The sequence below is a fragment of the Saccoglossus kowalevskii genome, chromosome 9 (assembly GCF_978046115.1).
Source record: "Saccoglossus kowalevskii chromosome 9, keSacKowa6.1, whole genome shotgun sequence".
NCBI lineage: Eukaryota > Metazoa > Hemichordata > Enteropneusta > Harrimaniidae > Saccoglossus > Saccoglossus kowalevskii.
Window position 1 is genome coordinate 39073263 of NC_140649.1, and position 17027 is coordinate 39090289.

General features: G+C 38.2%; 1 protein-coding gene across 1 annotated transcript in view; it reads left to right on the forward strand.

Annotated features, from left to right (window-relative positions):
* Window positions 1-16078, forward strand: part of LOC102802538 (ATP-dependent RNA helicase DDX4-like) — a 91736-nt gene extending 75658 nt beyond the window's left edge. Inside the window, exons 13-18 of the mRNA XM_085503507.1 lie at window positions 2697-2981; window positions 3279-3591; window positions 4435-4534; window positions 5420-5690; window positions 9052-9156; window positions 14314-16078. Coding sequence (XP_085359633.1) covers window positions 2697-2981; window positions 3279-3591; window positions 4435-4534; window positions 5420-5690; window positions 9052-9156; window positions 14314-14400 — 1161 coding nt within the window. The 3' untranslated portion in view covers window positions 14401-16078. The remainder of the gene's footprint in view (window positions 1-2696; window positions 2982-3278; window positions 3592-4434; window positions 4535-5419; window positions 5691-9051; window positions 9157-14313) is intronic.
* Window positions 16079-17027: the final 949 nt, after the last annotated feature.

The window sequence follows — 17027 nt, forward strand, 5'->3', positions numbered from 1 at the left end:
TTAATTACCTAATTTGCATAATTAATTTTCAGCTTTTCTACTGATATCTAAAGTACTAATCATCACATTTCAATGAATCTAGAATTATGCAGACCCAATTAGTTTCCGGTAAATATTTGTGCATATTAATCACCTAATTTGCATAATTAACCAACTTTCACACTGATATCTCAGGTACTATACATCACATATCAATGAATGTACATGGATGCTGTAGGACAATAGACAGACCTGAATAATTGTGGGTTAAAATCTGTACATATTAATTACCTAATTTGCATAATTAACCAATTTTAAGCTTTCACACTGATATCTAAAGCACCGTAAAAACTCCAAAATTTCGACCGGTTTTAAATAATTGGTGTTAGAAATGTGACGTGTTTTTAGAGTCAAAATTAAGGTGCATTTTCGGACGGTCGAATTTTTCAGAATAGAAATCAGCAAATGAAAAAATGGGGATGATAGACAGTGTGCTTCATTAGTTTTTAAAAAATGCAATGTCCGTCAATTGACGTAAACTTCCTCATGTTTCACGATAAAAGCAAAGGTCGTGGCCGAGTTGTAACTCAAAATCTAAACAAAGTCATCAATCAGTGAGTATTATGACAAGCAAAACAAAACATCAAGACGCGGAGAAGAGGTCAGCACAAAACTAATAGGTCAAAAGACAAAGCTGTCTCGCACTACCTAGGAAAACTTGCGAATGTTCGAAGTACAGGTACCCATTGGACAAAAGATACATGGAAGTTTAGCAAACTATCTCCCCGACCCAGTGCAATGTATCCGGTTAGAATCAAAGCTCACGTGTCCCTTATTTGAGGGACCAAATTCTGCTGTAAATTCGCCCTTGGATTAAAAAATAAAATGGGATTTAAGAAAATAAAATGGGACTTTTAAGGTGTATTTTGGCGTCATTTTTCGGACATTTCAATCAATCCTGCCGGCTAAAATAGAATAAGTTTTACCATAGTCATTGACGTCTGTCTATTCAAGAGTACACGTGTATGATTTTTATCGTGACTAGCGTGAGCAGGTAAGCTTCCTTTCGAGAATGAGCTGTTATCACTGTGAACAATGTTAAATTATTCTTCAGATGACCAGTTTATTTTTTAAAAACAACAAATTTTTTTATTTAAAAAAAATCATGCCGTTTTCGCATCAAAATCCAAGCCAAAACATCGTACTACAACACCAATCTCTTCCGCATTGCGTTCAATAACATTAACATATTTAAATAAGCTATGGTAATTTGAACACGTTGGCATCATCCAGCTTTTTGATTGGTTAATTAGCGATTTGACCTAAGAGAACATGGCGAATATCCTACAGCATCAAACGTTTATACGAGACCGGAATCATTCGCTTACGATGAAACTAAGTTGACTTTTATTTGTATTTCATAACCATTCAACAAATTTATTTTGTGTACATTATTGTAATCACTACTGAGTACAGTAATAATCAACAATTCAGAAACGCAGCATGCCGAGATTTTTGTGTTCGTTTTTATTTGAAACTTCGTTTATTTAGAATATATTTTCGTTACCAATAAAATAAAAATTTCTCAGTCAATCAGAAACCCGGATTCATGCCTTCGAGGAAAGGTCCCATTTGAACGCTCACATCGGGGTTTTTTTCGTTTGGGGGAAAACTAAAACTGGTCGCAATTTTCGAATAAAAAAGAGTCGGCAATTTTTAGTGGAGTCAAAAATTTGGAGGTAAATAAAACACCGAAACCCGGCAAATAAATAGGCGTTCGAATTTTTAGAGGGGTCGAAATTTTGGAGTTTTCACGGTACTAATTATTTCATTTCAATGAAACTTAGTACAAAGATGCTCTAGGACAATGTACAAACCTAATTAGTTTGGGGTAAAAATCTGTTCATATTAATTGCCTAATAAGCATAATAATTCATAATTTTTTGGTTCTAATCACATTTCAATTAAACTTGGAGACATATATTTTCTGTTACATTGCGCAGACCTCATTAGTTTTACACTCAAATCTGGTCATATTAATTTTCTGATTTGCATAATTAGTTTTCAGCTAAGTAATTTCGAATTATATTTAATGTGTTTCCAATACTCTCAGCACATGGGAGTTCTTTCTAAGCTTTCTTTGATTTTTTCTGAGATGAGGCATTTGTTTTTATACTAAAATATCTGAATTACTTTGAAGAAAGCTGAAAGTTATGTCCCTTAAAATAATTAAACAAATTAGGCACCAATGTTTTTGTAAGATATTGACATCTATCAAGGACATTCGGTAGACTGATTCCCCTCTGTTGTTTCAACCCCAAATCTTGTTTGTATTCAAAATTAATTATGACAATGCATATGCATATTGAAACAAACTATGGAAAGGGAATTGTATTACATTTTTTAAAAAGGGCAAGGTCACCAGAGTTCAACTATGTTTAATGTTATTGTTGACTACCGATACTTAAAAACCTTTACTCTAATTGCTTGATATGTGTACTTTGGATGGACCTCTATAAGATTAGTTCTTTCTGTGCATTAGGGGGGACACTCAAGGCTCTGCTGACACAGCGGCAATTTTGAACATCAGATCACACGTTTTTTATGAACCTTTCAATTTAAATGCCACCAACTCCACCACCACCACCACCACAACAACAACAAAAACAAACATATAGTTGTCTTGAGATATTGATTCAAATGTGATGTATTTACAGGCTGCATTCTTACTCCCGGTTTTAACCGGCATGATAAAATCCGGCCTGAGTGGCAGTTCATTTTCTGAAGCAGTAGAGCCTCAGGCTCTAGTGATCACACCAACAAGAGAATTAGCTCTCCAAATACATCATGAAGCTTTGAAGTTTGCTTATTCTACCATATTGAGACCTGTAGTTTGTTACGGTGGTACCAGTGTTCAACATCAACTTAGAGAGTTATCACGAGGATGCAACCTTTTGGTAGCCACTCCAGGAAGACTACTTGACTTTGTTGGCAAAGGCAAAGTAAGTATTTCCAAATAACATCTGTTTCTGTTAAGCATTATAAACTTCAATATTGTGGATCAGATTGGTTTTGCAGTTTGCATCTTGGTAGCAGAGCTCTATTAGTCATACAAATTAAATATTCCTTATTTGTACTTCATATGCTTCCAATATTCTTAATAAGCTTTCTATAATCGATTTTTAATTGGTATTTGTTGTGATCCCAAACGAATGTAATTGTTTATACAGGTATTGATACTATTTTTTGGGGAGGATAGTTTGTTTGTCATTCACAGGTTTTGTGGTTTCTTCATTCAGGTTGGTTTAGGAAAACTGAAGTATCTTATTCTTGATGAAGCTGATCGTATGTTGGATATGGGATTTGAGCCAGAAATAAGAAGACTAGTGGCCAGTCCCAATATGCCGAGCAAAGAAGATAGGCAAACCCTCATGTTTAGTGCTACATTTCCAGAAGAAATTCAAAAACTAGCTGGTGACTTTTTGAATGATTATATTTTCCTAACAGTTGGCCGTGTTGGGGGCACCACTCCAGATATTGAGCAGTCGGTTGTTCAGATGGAATCTCAGTTTCAGAAAAAGGAAAAACTAATGGAAATACTTAGTAATGTTGGTAAGAATAAATATTTTCAGGTAGTTATTTACCTTACATTCTTAACTGACTTTAACAATTCAAAATAAATTGGATTTGAAGAAATATAATTTCTCCATTGAAATTAGCACTTTATTCGCATGTGAGGTTAATGAACTTTTTCTGTTTACTATCTATTACCGTCCAAGGGTAATTTATTCCACAGTTGGTTGGCTTACTACTTTATTTTACACTATTTTTACCACTGCAGATTACAGTTGTGTAATATCGTAAACTATTATTACTATAATTATAATTTATAACATGGGAAATTGAACACCCAAAGCGCATGTTTGCATTATACAAGACAACTAAATCTATTAGTTAAAGCAAGGGTGTCATCACATGCCTATGCGTCAGGTGGCTATAGCTTGTCACTGTTTACAAACAAGCGTCTACCCATGAGCCTTTGCGTTTTTGACGTGTATTATTGTCACTTAAGACTCAATTCCTGCACGTGTGCAGGTGAGACCCTCCCACTTTAAATTTGAAATTGATTGAGTTGTTGTAGCAGGAATGCTGATTGATGGATCCTGTTTCTTGCTACTCTCAATCAAGATTGTCAAGATCACATGCAAGTTCATAGATACATCCATGGATAGTGGGCTTCAGCAAAACTGTACAAATCAGCTTGTCGGATTACAGGTTTCATAATTACAGCAACACTTTTTGATTGGTCACTGCTAGAAATTTGTGTTACTTATCAATGTTGAGGGTCACTGACCTTCCTCAATTTTCACTGAATTGCATGATTGGAGAGGTTTACATTATCCCTTTCCTTTAATATTGCAAAGGCTATAGTTGATGTCATCTCTTCTTTTCCAGGTACGGAGAAAGTTGTGGTGTTCGTTGAAACCAAACGAAGTGCTGATTTTGTGGCTTCTTACCTAAGTCAGTCTGGCTTTCCCACAACCAGTATTCATGGGTAAGTACCCCATGCGTACACATATTCGCCTTTCTATACATGTAAAAGCCATATACTTTCAGCCATGGTGACTACAACTGCAATACTTGCAGTCATGGTTGCTATGACTGCAATACTTTCAGCCATGGTGGCTGTGACTGCAATACTTTCAGCCATGGTGGCTATGTCTGCAATACTTTCAGCCATGGTGGCTGTGACTGCAATACTTTCAGCCATGGTGGCTGTGACTGCAATACTTTCAGCCTAGGTGGCTGTGACTGCAGTACTTTCAGCCATGGTGGCTGTGACTGCAGTACTTTCAGCCATGGTGGCTGTGACTGCAGTACTTTCAGCCATGGTGGCTAAGACTGCAATACTTTCAGCCATGGTGGCTGTGACTGCAATACTTTCAGCCATGGTGGCTATGACTGCAATACTTTCAGCCATGGTGGGTGTGTCTGCAATACTTTCAGCCATGGTGGCTATGACTACAATACTTTCAGCCATGGTGGCTGTGACTGCAATACTTTCAGCCATGGTGGCTATGACTACAATACTTTCAGCCATAACTCTACATTACATCTGCCTGAATTCCTGTAAAGAGTCATCACTTGTACATATGGTTAATCTGTATGCATAGATGACCTTCTCTACCCTGTGATATAAACTTCAGACCATATGCTGTGATATTCCCTTCCCTAATTTGTTGTAAATCTCTTGATCTTGTGTAATCTGTTCCATCAATGTAATAATATCCCATCTCTATCCTATCATTTTCCCACCCTTACATACACTCGGCAAGAAATGTGTAGTTTAACTTCTGAGAAGACTTTGTGATTTTTATTAACATGGTTTATATCAATCTATACTTCGTCTAACAACAGAGTTGTAATCTTATATTTTCAGAGACCGCTTACAGAGGGAAAGAGAAGAGGCCTTGTCTTGTTTTAAGAGGGGTGAGACTCCTGTTCTTGTTGCAACGTCGGTAGCAGCAAGAGGTTTGGATATCCCTGGTGTAAAACATGTTGTAAATTTTGATCTTCCTGATAACATAGATGAGTATGTACATCGTATTGGACGTACTGGTCGTGTTGGTAACATAGGAAAAGCTGTATCTTTTTTTGATAATGACAGAGATACTGCGTTGGCGAGACCCCTAGTCAAAATACTTTCAGATGTAAGTAACTTGTGAAATTTCATGTATTTATAAGAGAATGGCAGTTTTACAAAATCATTATTAAAATCCCACTCAATACTTGAGGTAAAACAGTCAGCAATTTTATATTTGCAATTATAAAGTTTGGCTAAATTAGTTCCAGTGCTATTTTTGACTCCTGTGTGCTTCGCACACAATGGGAGTTATTGCAGTTACCCTGTCTGTCTGTCTCTGTCTGTCTGTGTCTGTGTCTGTTCATTCCACTGATATCTCAAGAACAGTATGTTGGTGTATAGATGCTCTGGGCTAATGCGCAGATTTGATTAGGTTTTGGGTAAAAAATCTATGCATATAATTAACCTAAATTGCATAATGATTAGTCAATTTTTGGCTTTTCCACTGATATCTCAGGTACAGACAGATATGTGAAATATTAATTAATTGTATATTAAATATTATTAATTTGCATAATTAATAAATTTGCAGCTTTTGATATTTCAAGTACTATTACTTCATTACTTTTCAATGAAACTTGGTACATAGATGCTCTAGAACAATCCAAAGACCTGATTAATATGCACACATATTTATTTAAAATTAATCAACTAATTTGATTAGGTACTGTCACAGGGTGCTAGTTGGGTTGAGCTAAGGTTTCAAATTGTCCCAAACAAATGACACCCATAACACCCCTGTGAACTGGGTCCTTTAATAATTCGAAACTTAAGACAGTTGTATAATTTATATGCGACATAAACAACAAGTACACGCTACACGAGTAAGGTTTAAACAACGTACTTTATTCCACACACCTAAAAGATACAGTTTCTTCAACTAGATGAAAACGGGTCTTTGCGTGATAACGGTGTATTTTCCAGCGAGTCTCTGCTAACGGTGGCGACGACGGTAATTACAAAACGCAGTCAGAAGCACTGTAGTCGTAGAATACACGCTGCACACTCAGTCGAGCACGATACCAATCAATTACAGAGTTTATCTGTCCAATATTCGTAACTTGTAGAAGGAGAGTGGTCCGGGTGGATTCCCTTGCACCGCAGTACACCTCCGTAGCCAGTAACATAAATTAGAAGGCACATCCAGTTCAGAACCAAAATCGGGAATGTCATTCACTGGCGAGTTTCCCCACTCGTTAACTGCAGTAGGCCGGAATTGGCCAATAGAATTATCTTTATGATGCACATTCCGTAGATCACAATACATTAATTTGTATGACAATACACAGTGTATTGTTCTAACGTTACTTGCAAACGCGTGATTAGTAGACACGTAAAAAATGGTATACTGCCAGCAACGGCGAACCGACGTCCTCCAGAATAGATCACAAACTCCCATGATGCAATATTATTCAATGGCTTACTGTAGTACCTACAAGATCGGACATCCACATTTGATCACATGAACGTTCAGATCGGGTTCTATCAAAGTCCGCTTCCCTAGTGCTGACTAAAAGAAACATCTTGCCACTCTATATTTAACAATTATCTATCGCCAAAAACAACATTGCCTATCTATCGCCGTAAGACAAACACAAAACGCCACCATCACGACATACAACATAAACATGATTTAATGTTTGACATTCGTGACAGGTACTAATTATCCCATTTCTTTGAATCTTGGTACATAGATTTTCTAGGACAATGCACAGACCTGATTAATTTTAAGTAAATATGTGTGCATATTAATCAACTAATTTGATTAGGTACTAATTATCCCATTTTTTTTAATCTTGGTACATAGATTTTCTAGGACAATGCACAGACCTGTTGAGTTTTGGATCAAAATCAGTGCATATTAATTGCTTAATTTGCATAATTAGCCAATTTTCAGCTTTTGAGCTCCGCTATCGAGCAGGGCTTATAGTATTACTGATTATTCGACTTCTTCTTAAAAACCACAAACTGTATAGCTGTGAAACTTTCTAGGAAGGTACCTTGGGTGGTTCTCTCTCAGATTTGTTCATTTCGTGTGGATATGTTCAATTGTCTTATTTATAGCGAATATTTTTGGTCAAAAATGCTATTTTCGACTTCTTCTTGAAAACCGCTAGCTCAAATGCTTTGATACTTGGTATGTCTCTCAGATTTGTTCATTTCGTGATGATATCTTCATTTCTCTAATTTTGATGAATATTTTTGTCATTTTTGGTAAAAGAAAATTATATTTACGACTTCTCTTTGAAAACTGCTAGTATGATTGCTTTGATATTGTATATGTAAGTACATCAGGTTGACCTCTGTCAGATTTATTAATTTTGTGACAATATCTTCAATTCTCTAATTTTAGCAAATATTTTCGTCATTTTTCATCAAAAAACATATTCTTGACTTGTCCTTCAAAACCAGTAGTCCAAATTCTTTGAAACTTGTACACATGCAGCTTGGGTAGACTTCTATTAAATTTGCCCATTTCGTAAAGATATCTTCAATTCTCTACTTTTAGTGAAAAACTCTCTGCAACAAAATCAAAAAAGTTGGTGTCTTGCGATATTAAAGCAGCTAGCAATAAGTTTAAATTGCTTCTTAGTCACTGCTTTCAGAGCATGCATCACAGCGGAGCTATATCAGCCGACAGGCTGCTAGTACAATGATTTCACATGTACTAATTATTCCATTTCAATGAAAATTGGTACATTGATGCTCCAGACCAAGGTGCAGATCCTCTCAGTTTTGAATTAAAATCATATCATATTAACTACCTGATTTGCATAATAAATCACAATTTTTGGTTATAATCACTTTTCAATGAAATGATCTGTGACAGTACATATCTTAATTCATTGAATCTTAGTACATAATGTGATGATCAAATTAGTTTTACGTTTATGTACATCTATAAATAATTACCTAATTTGCATAATAATTTACTTTTCAGCTTTCCACTAATTTAAATAGAATTAATCATCACATTATAATGACATTTTGTACATGTGCGGTCTGAAACAATATACAGACCTAAATCTATGCATAATAATTGCTTAATTTGTATAATAATTCATTTGGTTCATTGAGGTAATCCAGACATGATTAGTTTAATGTTGATAAACATGCATATTGATTATCTACTTTTAGCCCATCTAAAAAAAAATCAGATTTAAATTGAATTTATTGCAGAGGTGCTCTGGAATAAATTAGACTAAAAATCATGGATGAAAAATCAAATGTATTTTCTGTATGTATTATAAATTTTGATAATGTGAATCACATTTTTTTCATGTTATGCATCTCAAATAGTAGACAAAAATTAGTTGCCAAGCTTCTCGTTTGAAAAGCAAATCATAAATTTTGAATTAATTTTAATGCGTCTCGATTACTCTCAGCACATGGGAGTTCTTTCTAAGCTTTCTTTGATTTATTTGCAGGCATTACAACCTGTTCCTGATTGGCTGGAAGAAGCTGCAGAGCAAGCTATTGGTACTGGGTTTGGAGCTAAAGGTGGCAGGTTTGGAGCAAGAGATGCTCGCAAGGTAAGTGATGTCTCCTATATGCTAGTGAACTGGTTGTGGGTTTGGAGCGAGAGATGCTCGCAAGGTAAGTGATGTCTCCTATATGCTAGTGAACTGGTTGTGGGTTTGGAGTGAGAGATGCTCGCAAGGTAAGTGATGTCTCCTATATGCTAGTGAACTGGTTGTGGGTTTGGAGCGAGAGATGCTCGCAAGGTAAGTGATGTCTCCTATATGCTAGTGAACTGGTTGTGGGTTTGGAGCAAGAGATGCTCGCAAGGTAAGTGATGTTTCCTATATGCTAGTGAACTGGTTGTGGGTTTGGAGCGAGAGATGCTCGCAAGGTAAGTGATGTTTCCTATATGCTAGTGAACTGGTTGTGGGTTTGGAGCGAGAGATGCTCGCAAGGTAAGTGATGTCTCCTATATGCTAGTGAACTGGTTGTGGGTTTGGAGCGAGAGATGCTCGCAAGGTAAGTGATGTCTCCTATATGCTAGTGAACTGGTTGTGGGTTTGGAGCGAGAGATGCTCGCAAGGTAAGTGATGTCTCCTATATGCTAGTGAACTGGTTGTGGGTTTGGAGCGAGAGATGCTCGCAAGGTAAGTGATGTCTCCTATATGCTAGTGAACTGGTTGTGGGTTTGGAGCGAGAGATGCTCGCAAGGTAAGTGATGTCTCCTATATGCTAGTGAACGGGTTGTGGGTTTGGAGCAAGAGATGCTCGCAAGGTAAGTGATGTTTCCTATATGCTAGTGAACTGGTTGTGGGTTTGGAGCGAGAGATGCTCGCAAGGTAAGTGATGTCTCCTATATGCTAGTGAACTGGTTGTGGGTTTGGAGCGAGAGATGCTCGCAAGGTAAGTGATGTTTCCTATATGCTAGTGAACTGGTTGTGGGTTTGGAGCGAGAGATGCTCGCAAGGTAAGTGATGTCTCCTATATGCTAGTGAACTGGTTGTGGGTTTGGAGCGAGAGATGCTCGCAAGGTAAGTGATGTCTCCTATATGCTAGTGAACTGGTTGTGGGTTTGGAGCGAGAGATGCTCGCAAGGTAAGTGATGTCTCCTATATGCTAGTGAACTGGTTGTGGGTTTGGAGCGAGAGATGCTCGCAAGGTAAGTGATGTCTCCTATATGCTAGTGAACTGGTTGTGGGTTTGGAGCAAGAGATGCTCGCAAGGTAAGTGATGTTTCCTATATGCTAGTGAACTGGTTGTGGGTTTGGAGCGAGAGATGCTCGCAAGGTAAGTGATGTTTCCTATATGCTAGTGAACTGGTTGTGGGTTTGGAGCGAGAGATGCTCGCAAGGTAAGTGATGTCTCCTATATGCTAGTGAACTGGTTGTGGGTTTGGAGCGAGAGATGCTCGCAAGGTAAGTGATGTTTCCTATATGCTAGTGAACTGGTTGTGGGTTTGGAGGAAGAGATGCTCGCAAGGTAAGTGATGTTTCCTATATGCTAGTGAACTGGTTGTGGGTTTGGAGCGAGAGATGCTCGCAAGGTAAGTGATGTTTCCTATATGCTAGTGAACTGGTTGTGGGTTTGGAGCGAGAGATGCTCGCAAGGTAAGTGATGTTTCCTATATGCTAGTGAACTGGTTGTGGGTTTGGAGCGAGAGATGCTCGCAAGGTAAGTGATGTCTCCTATATGCTAGTGAACTGGTTGTGGGTTTGGAGCGAGAGATGCTCGCAAGGTAAGTGATGTCTCCTATATGCTAGTGAACTGGTTGTGGGTTTGGAGGAAGAGATGCTCGCAAGGTAAGTGATGTCTCCTATATGCTAGTGAACTGGTTGTGGGTTTGGAGGAAGAGATGCTCGCAAGGTAAGTGATGTCTCCTATATGCTAGTGAACTGGTTGTGGGTTTGGAGCGAGAGATGCTCGCAAGGTAAGTGATGTTTCCTATATGCTAGTGAACTGGTTGTGGGTTTGGAGCAAGAGATGCTCGCAAGGTAAGTGATGTCTCCTATATGCTAGTGAACTGGTTGTGGGTTTGGAGGAAGAGATGCTCGCAAGGTAAGTGATGTCTCCTATATGCTAGTGAACTGGTTGTGGGTTTGGAGCGAGAGATGCTCGCAAGGTAAGTGATGTCTCCTATATGCTAGTGAACTGGTTGTGGGTTTGGAGCGAGAGATGCTCGCAAGGTAAGTGATGTCTCCTATATGCTAGTGAACGGGTTGTGGGTTTGGAGCGAGAGATGCTCGCAAGGTAAGTGATGTTTCCTATATGCTAGTGAACTGGTTGTGGGTTTGGAGCGAGAGATGCTCGCAAGGTAAGTGATGTTTCCTATATGCTAGTGAACTGGTTGTGGGTTTGGAGCGAGAGATGCTCGCAAGGTAAGTGATGTTTCCTATATGCTAGTGAACTGGTTGTGGGTTTGGAGCAAGAGATGCTCGCAAGGTAAGTGATGTTTCCTATATGCTAGTGAACTGGTTGTGGGTTTGGAGCGAGAGATGCTCGCAAGGTAAGTGATGTTTCCTATATGCTAGTGAACTGGTTGTGGGTTTGGAGCGAGAGATGCTCGCAAGGTAAGTGATGTCTCCTATATGCTAGTGAACTGGTTGTGGGTTTGGAGCGAGAGATGCTCGCAAGGTAAGTGATGTTTCCTATATGCTAGTGAACTGGTTGTGGGTTTGGAGGAAGAGATGCTCGCAAGGTAAGTGATGTTTCCTATATGCTAGTGAACTGGTTGTGGGTTTGGAGCGAGAGATGCTCGCAAGGTAAGTGATGTTTCCTATATGCTAGTGAACTGGTTGTGGGTTTGGAGCGAGAGATGCTCGCAAGGTAAGTGATGTCTCCTATATGCTAGTGAACTGGTTGTGGGTTTGGAGCGAGAGATGCTCGCAAGGTAAGTGATGTCTCCTATATGCTAGTGAACTGGTTGTGGGTTTGGAGGAAGAGATGCTCGCAAGGTAAGTGATGTCTCCTATATGCTAGTGAACTGGTTGTGGGTTTGGAGCGAGAGATGCTCGCAAGGTAAGTGATGTTTCCTATATGCTAGTGAACTGGTTGTGGGTTTGGAGCGAGAGATGCTCGCAAGGTAAGTGATGTCTCCTATATGCTAGTGAACTGGTTGTGGGTTTGGAGGAAGAGATGCTCGCAAGGTAAGTGATGTCTCCTATATGCTAGTGAACTGGTTGTGGGTTTGGAGCGAGAGATGCTCGCAAGGTAAGTGATGTTTCCTATATGCTAGTGAACTGGTTGTGGGTTTGGAGGAAGAGATGCTCGCAAGGTAAGTGATGTCTCCTATATGCTAGTGAACTGGTTGTGGGTTTGGAGCGAGAGATGCTCGCAAGGTAAGTGATGTCTCCTATATGCTAGTGAACTGGTTGTGGGTTTGGAGCGAGAGATGCTCGCAAGGTAAGTGATGTCTCCTATATGCTAGTGAACTGGTTGTGGGTTTGGAGCGAGAGATGCTCGCAAGGTAAGTGATGTTTCCTATATGCTAGTGAACTGGTTGTGGGTTTGGAGGAAGAGATGCTCGCAAGGTAAGTGATGTCTCCTATATGCTAGTGAACTGGTTGTGGGTTTGGAGGAAATAAATTGGACTTTCCAATGTTAACGTACAATTACAGGGGAATTTTCCTACTGACCATTACAAGTAAAATGTTGAATTAAATAATTAAAATGGTGTTATAGTTGAATCTTGAGCTGGTTTTCACCAAAGATATACAACAACTTATAGTCTTTAGCACAGAAATATCTCTCAAGTTGATCGCATGTTTAATGTTTTTGTTGATTTTCCCAAAGCATTTGATAGGGTTGAGCAGGATTTATTATGACATTAGACCTAATGTGCATATTGTGGTCTGCATGGTGAAGTTCTGAAGTCCATGGTGTATGTGACAATAACTGATTATTCGTCTCTGTTCAGACATGAGTACTTGTGGATTCAACTTTGTCTGTCCATGTATGCTACATGCCCATCTCTCTCAGACAGACCTGGGCCAATCACACGTGCATCTTGGAATTCTTAAGCATGTTTAGTCATTTCATGTCTTATTCAAGATGACTGAAGGGTGACCATATTAATGTTGAAATTCATCAAATTTAAGCATTTCTGCCATTCTGGAGCCTGATTTTGCTTGTGTGCGTATGGATTTTGTTCAAACTTAGGTGATACAATGGACATGATTAGCCTTGTCTTCATATTAAGTAGATAATTTATATATCTCATTTCGGTATAAGCAAAATCTCGAAAATTTCAAAACAACTTTCTATAAATTGGTGCTGAACATGTGCTAATGGTATTGCTTTTTTACTGTTTGGAATATCCCTTTTGTAGTTATGACTTTATAAAACAATGATTGCATATTTTGTAGTTATATGGAAGCTTTGCTTTACCATGCTAATTTTTTTCATTTATCTCTATATTTGAAATTTATTGTTTTATCTAGTTGGTTACGTTGTCATCATTATAGTAATTATTATATTGCACTAAACAATCCTTTGAAAGTCTTTGGATTTTTTGAGGACTGGAAAGTCTTTGGGTTGTCTTTAAAACAGGAAAAATAAAAAAATCTTTGAAAAGTCTTTAAATTTCTTCATAGTTATTACTGTACCGGTACGGTAATTCATTTTAGAAAGGCCTGTTTTCTCTGCATAGTCTTTTATTAAGTGTTTTCTACCCCATTTCCGACAAGTGTCGGCAGTGATTGCTATCCTTGTGCCTGAATTAAGGGTTAAAATGTCTTGGGGGTGCAAGAAAGTTTGGGAAAAGGTCTGGAAGTCTTGGAAATCATTTGGCTCTTGGTACTATGAACCCTGATAAATACATTATTTATTTCTGTTACACCTCAAGTAATTATCCTAAATGGTAGTTGTGTTCAGATTTGATAGAAAATATTTTTATTAATTATAAGATATTTTTGAATATTTGTCTCAATTATGATTGAAGGTAGATGAGGATTCAAATATGATGGCGGTTGGTTATTAAAAAGTGGGTCAAAATTACAAATGAGTAGAGCTTCCTTGTGAATACAGATTATAAGCAATCAAAATATCTGACAAATCAATAGGTCAAAGGTGACACTGACATGTCCCTCTAAAACTAATCATTTCTGCACATTACCTCAAGATACCAAATTTGATCAAAATCAATTCTGAAGTTTTTGAAATTTTGCTGACACCTGACACAATATTTAAAAAAACTTGATTAGTTGATAATAAATGTTATTCTACTTTTACAGCCATCTGATTTCAACAGTGGAGGAGGATCGGACGCACCGAATTTTGGGGGAGGTGGAGGCGAAGAAGAAGAGGAGTCTTGGGATTAGGCAGTTACAAACCATGTGTAGTGTTTCTGTTGGGAGGGGCATAATTTTTACTTTTTCTAAGCTCAATGGATCATTCTTCTTTGTTGCATAGCAGTACTGATAAATAACTCATTTAAATTAACAGTTTTTGTTTTGATTTTTTTTTTATTATGGAAAGACACCATTATACTGAACAGTATACCTCAGTTTTGTTATTTATTATTATATCTTTGTTAACCTTTACTTTAGTCATAAATTTGCCTGTATCATTTATACCCATAGCTTGGTTTTCTCCCCATTGAACTGTATATGACATTATCATAGTGAAATTAGTCAATCTTCTGTGGGAAAATGGAATCGTTCATGAAAACATGCTAGTTGTTTTGGGAGCTAGTAGGATTGCTGAAACAATTGGACATATTGATGGGATCAGAGGGTTCTTTGTAGAGATTGGTACTCTCTTAGCTGTTGAGTGGAACTCCTGGTGGGACCAGAGAGTCCTCAATGATATTGAAAACTGCTAAATAGTCCAGTGCCTTCAACATGACTGGAACTCCTGGTGGGACCAGAGAGTTATATAATATTGAAAACTGTTAAATAGACCAGTGCCTTCAACATGACTGGAACTCCTGGTGGGACCAGAGAGTTCAATGATATTGAAAACTGTTGAATACACAAGTGCCTTCAACATGATTGGAACTCCTGGTGGGACCAGAGAGTTCAATGATATTGAAAACTGTTAAATAGACCAGTGCCTTCAACATGACTGGAACTCCTGGTGGGACCAGAGAGTTCAATGATATTGAAAACTGTTGAATACACAAGTGCCTTCAACATGATTGGAACTCCTGGTGGGACCAGAGAGTTCAATGATATTGAAAACTGTTGAATACACAAGTGCCTTCAACATGACTGGAACTCCTGGTGGGACCAGAGAGTTCAATGATATTGAAAACTGTTGAATACACAAGTGCCTTCAACATGATTGGAACCCATTGTTGGACCAGGGAATTTTTGCTAATATTAAAAACTCTGATTGGACTGGAGGGTTCTGTAATGAGATTGATCTATTGGACCACTTTCTTCACAATCAGGTGTTCTGTGGTGTGATTTTTAACACTTTGGTTACTTGATTAAAATGAAACACTGGTGGGACCAGTTTAAAATTTGTAACATTTGGGTTGGACCAGAGTGTTCTTTGAGATTTTTCAACAACATTGTAATCTTTGAGTTGTACCACATAGATTTTCCAGGAGAGAGGAGACTTTTTCAGGCGATTAAAGGATTCAATATTTGATGTGATATAATCCGTTGGTGGGACAAGTCAATAAGTGTAGTTAGTTGGATCGCATTTCTGTTAAAGCTGTAAAACACTGGGTCTCGCTGGTGTTGACCATCATATCAAAAGTATGTGTAGAATTGGGTGGATGTAAAATGTATGTACCATGGTAGGTCTATCATCGGTGTAAACCTCTGTCCCATCATGCTGGCCATCGTGGGTATTTTATGAAACTGGTAAAATTTTCTTGAAACATCGCACCTTTAATGACTTCAGTAATATTTATTTACCTCAAATATATATTTTATATAACTTTATTGTTCTGTGAAGATTCTTCCTATTGGTTAAAAATCATGTACTCTTGGCATTTTGTACTGCAATGATGAACTTTAGGATCAATAAATTTTTGTGTTGAAAATATGTAAATTGTGAATATTGTACAATTCGGGAAACTTCTCGTCATACCACCATACATTCATAACTTCGAGGCGGCAGAAAACGCATTGCAGTGAGAATCTATGTATTCAGCATCCTGCTTCAGTGCTGCATTATAAATAACAGATTTCATAATGGTCAACATAGTCCTGTCATAACCATGTGAACCTGAAATCAAGTATTGAAATCGGTTACAATGCCAACAACGGCTGGTGCACATCAATAGTTGTAGGTTGGCAAAGCGGAGTTGTCATTGATGTCAATACTGCCACATATAAGGATGACCCAGTCATTGTCTACTCGTCTCAACATTATTCTGCTGTTAACACTGCCACATCCAACAGATGACCCAGTCATCGTTAACTTGCCTAACTGCCACATCCAACAGATGACCCGTTCATTGTATACTTGCCTAAACGTTACATTGCCGTTAACGCTGCCACATACAAGGATGACCCAGTCATTGTCTACTCGCCTAAACATTATACTGCTGTTAACACTGCTACATCCAGCAGATGACCCAGTTATAGTCTACTCACCTAAGCATTCTACTGCTGTTAACACTGCTACATCCAGCAGATGACCCAGTTATAGTCTACTCACCTAAGCATTCTACTGCCGTTAATACTGCCACATCCAACAGATGCTTGCTGTCAGTTACTGCATCAACCATCCCACTTTTCATCATATCTTGTGCATTATACCTCTTTCCGAACATTATCATGTTTGAAAAGACTCTCCCACTGGGAACTTTGCATCTGAAAAAGGATTTCAGAACTGGTCAGGCATGGTTGGTGTGTCTGACATGTGTAGAAAGCTAATGGAAAAACCGCTATGTTCAGAATCTTGGAAGTACTGAAACAACATTGGATGGTCTGCAGATGTGTCGGCATGGATCTATGTAGAACACTTACTGAATCATAGAAAAAAAACA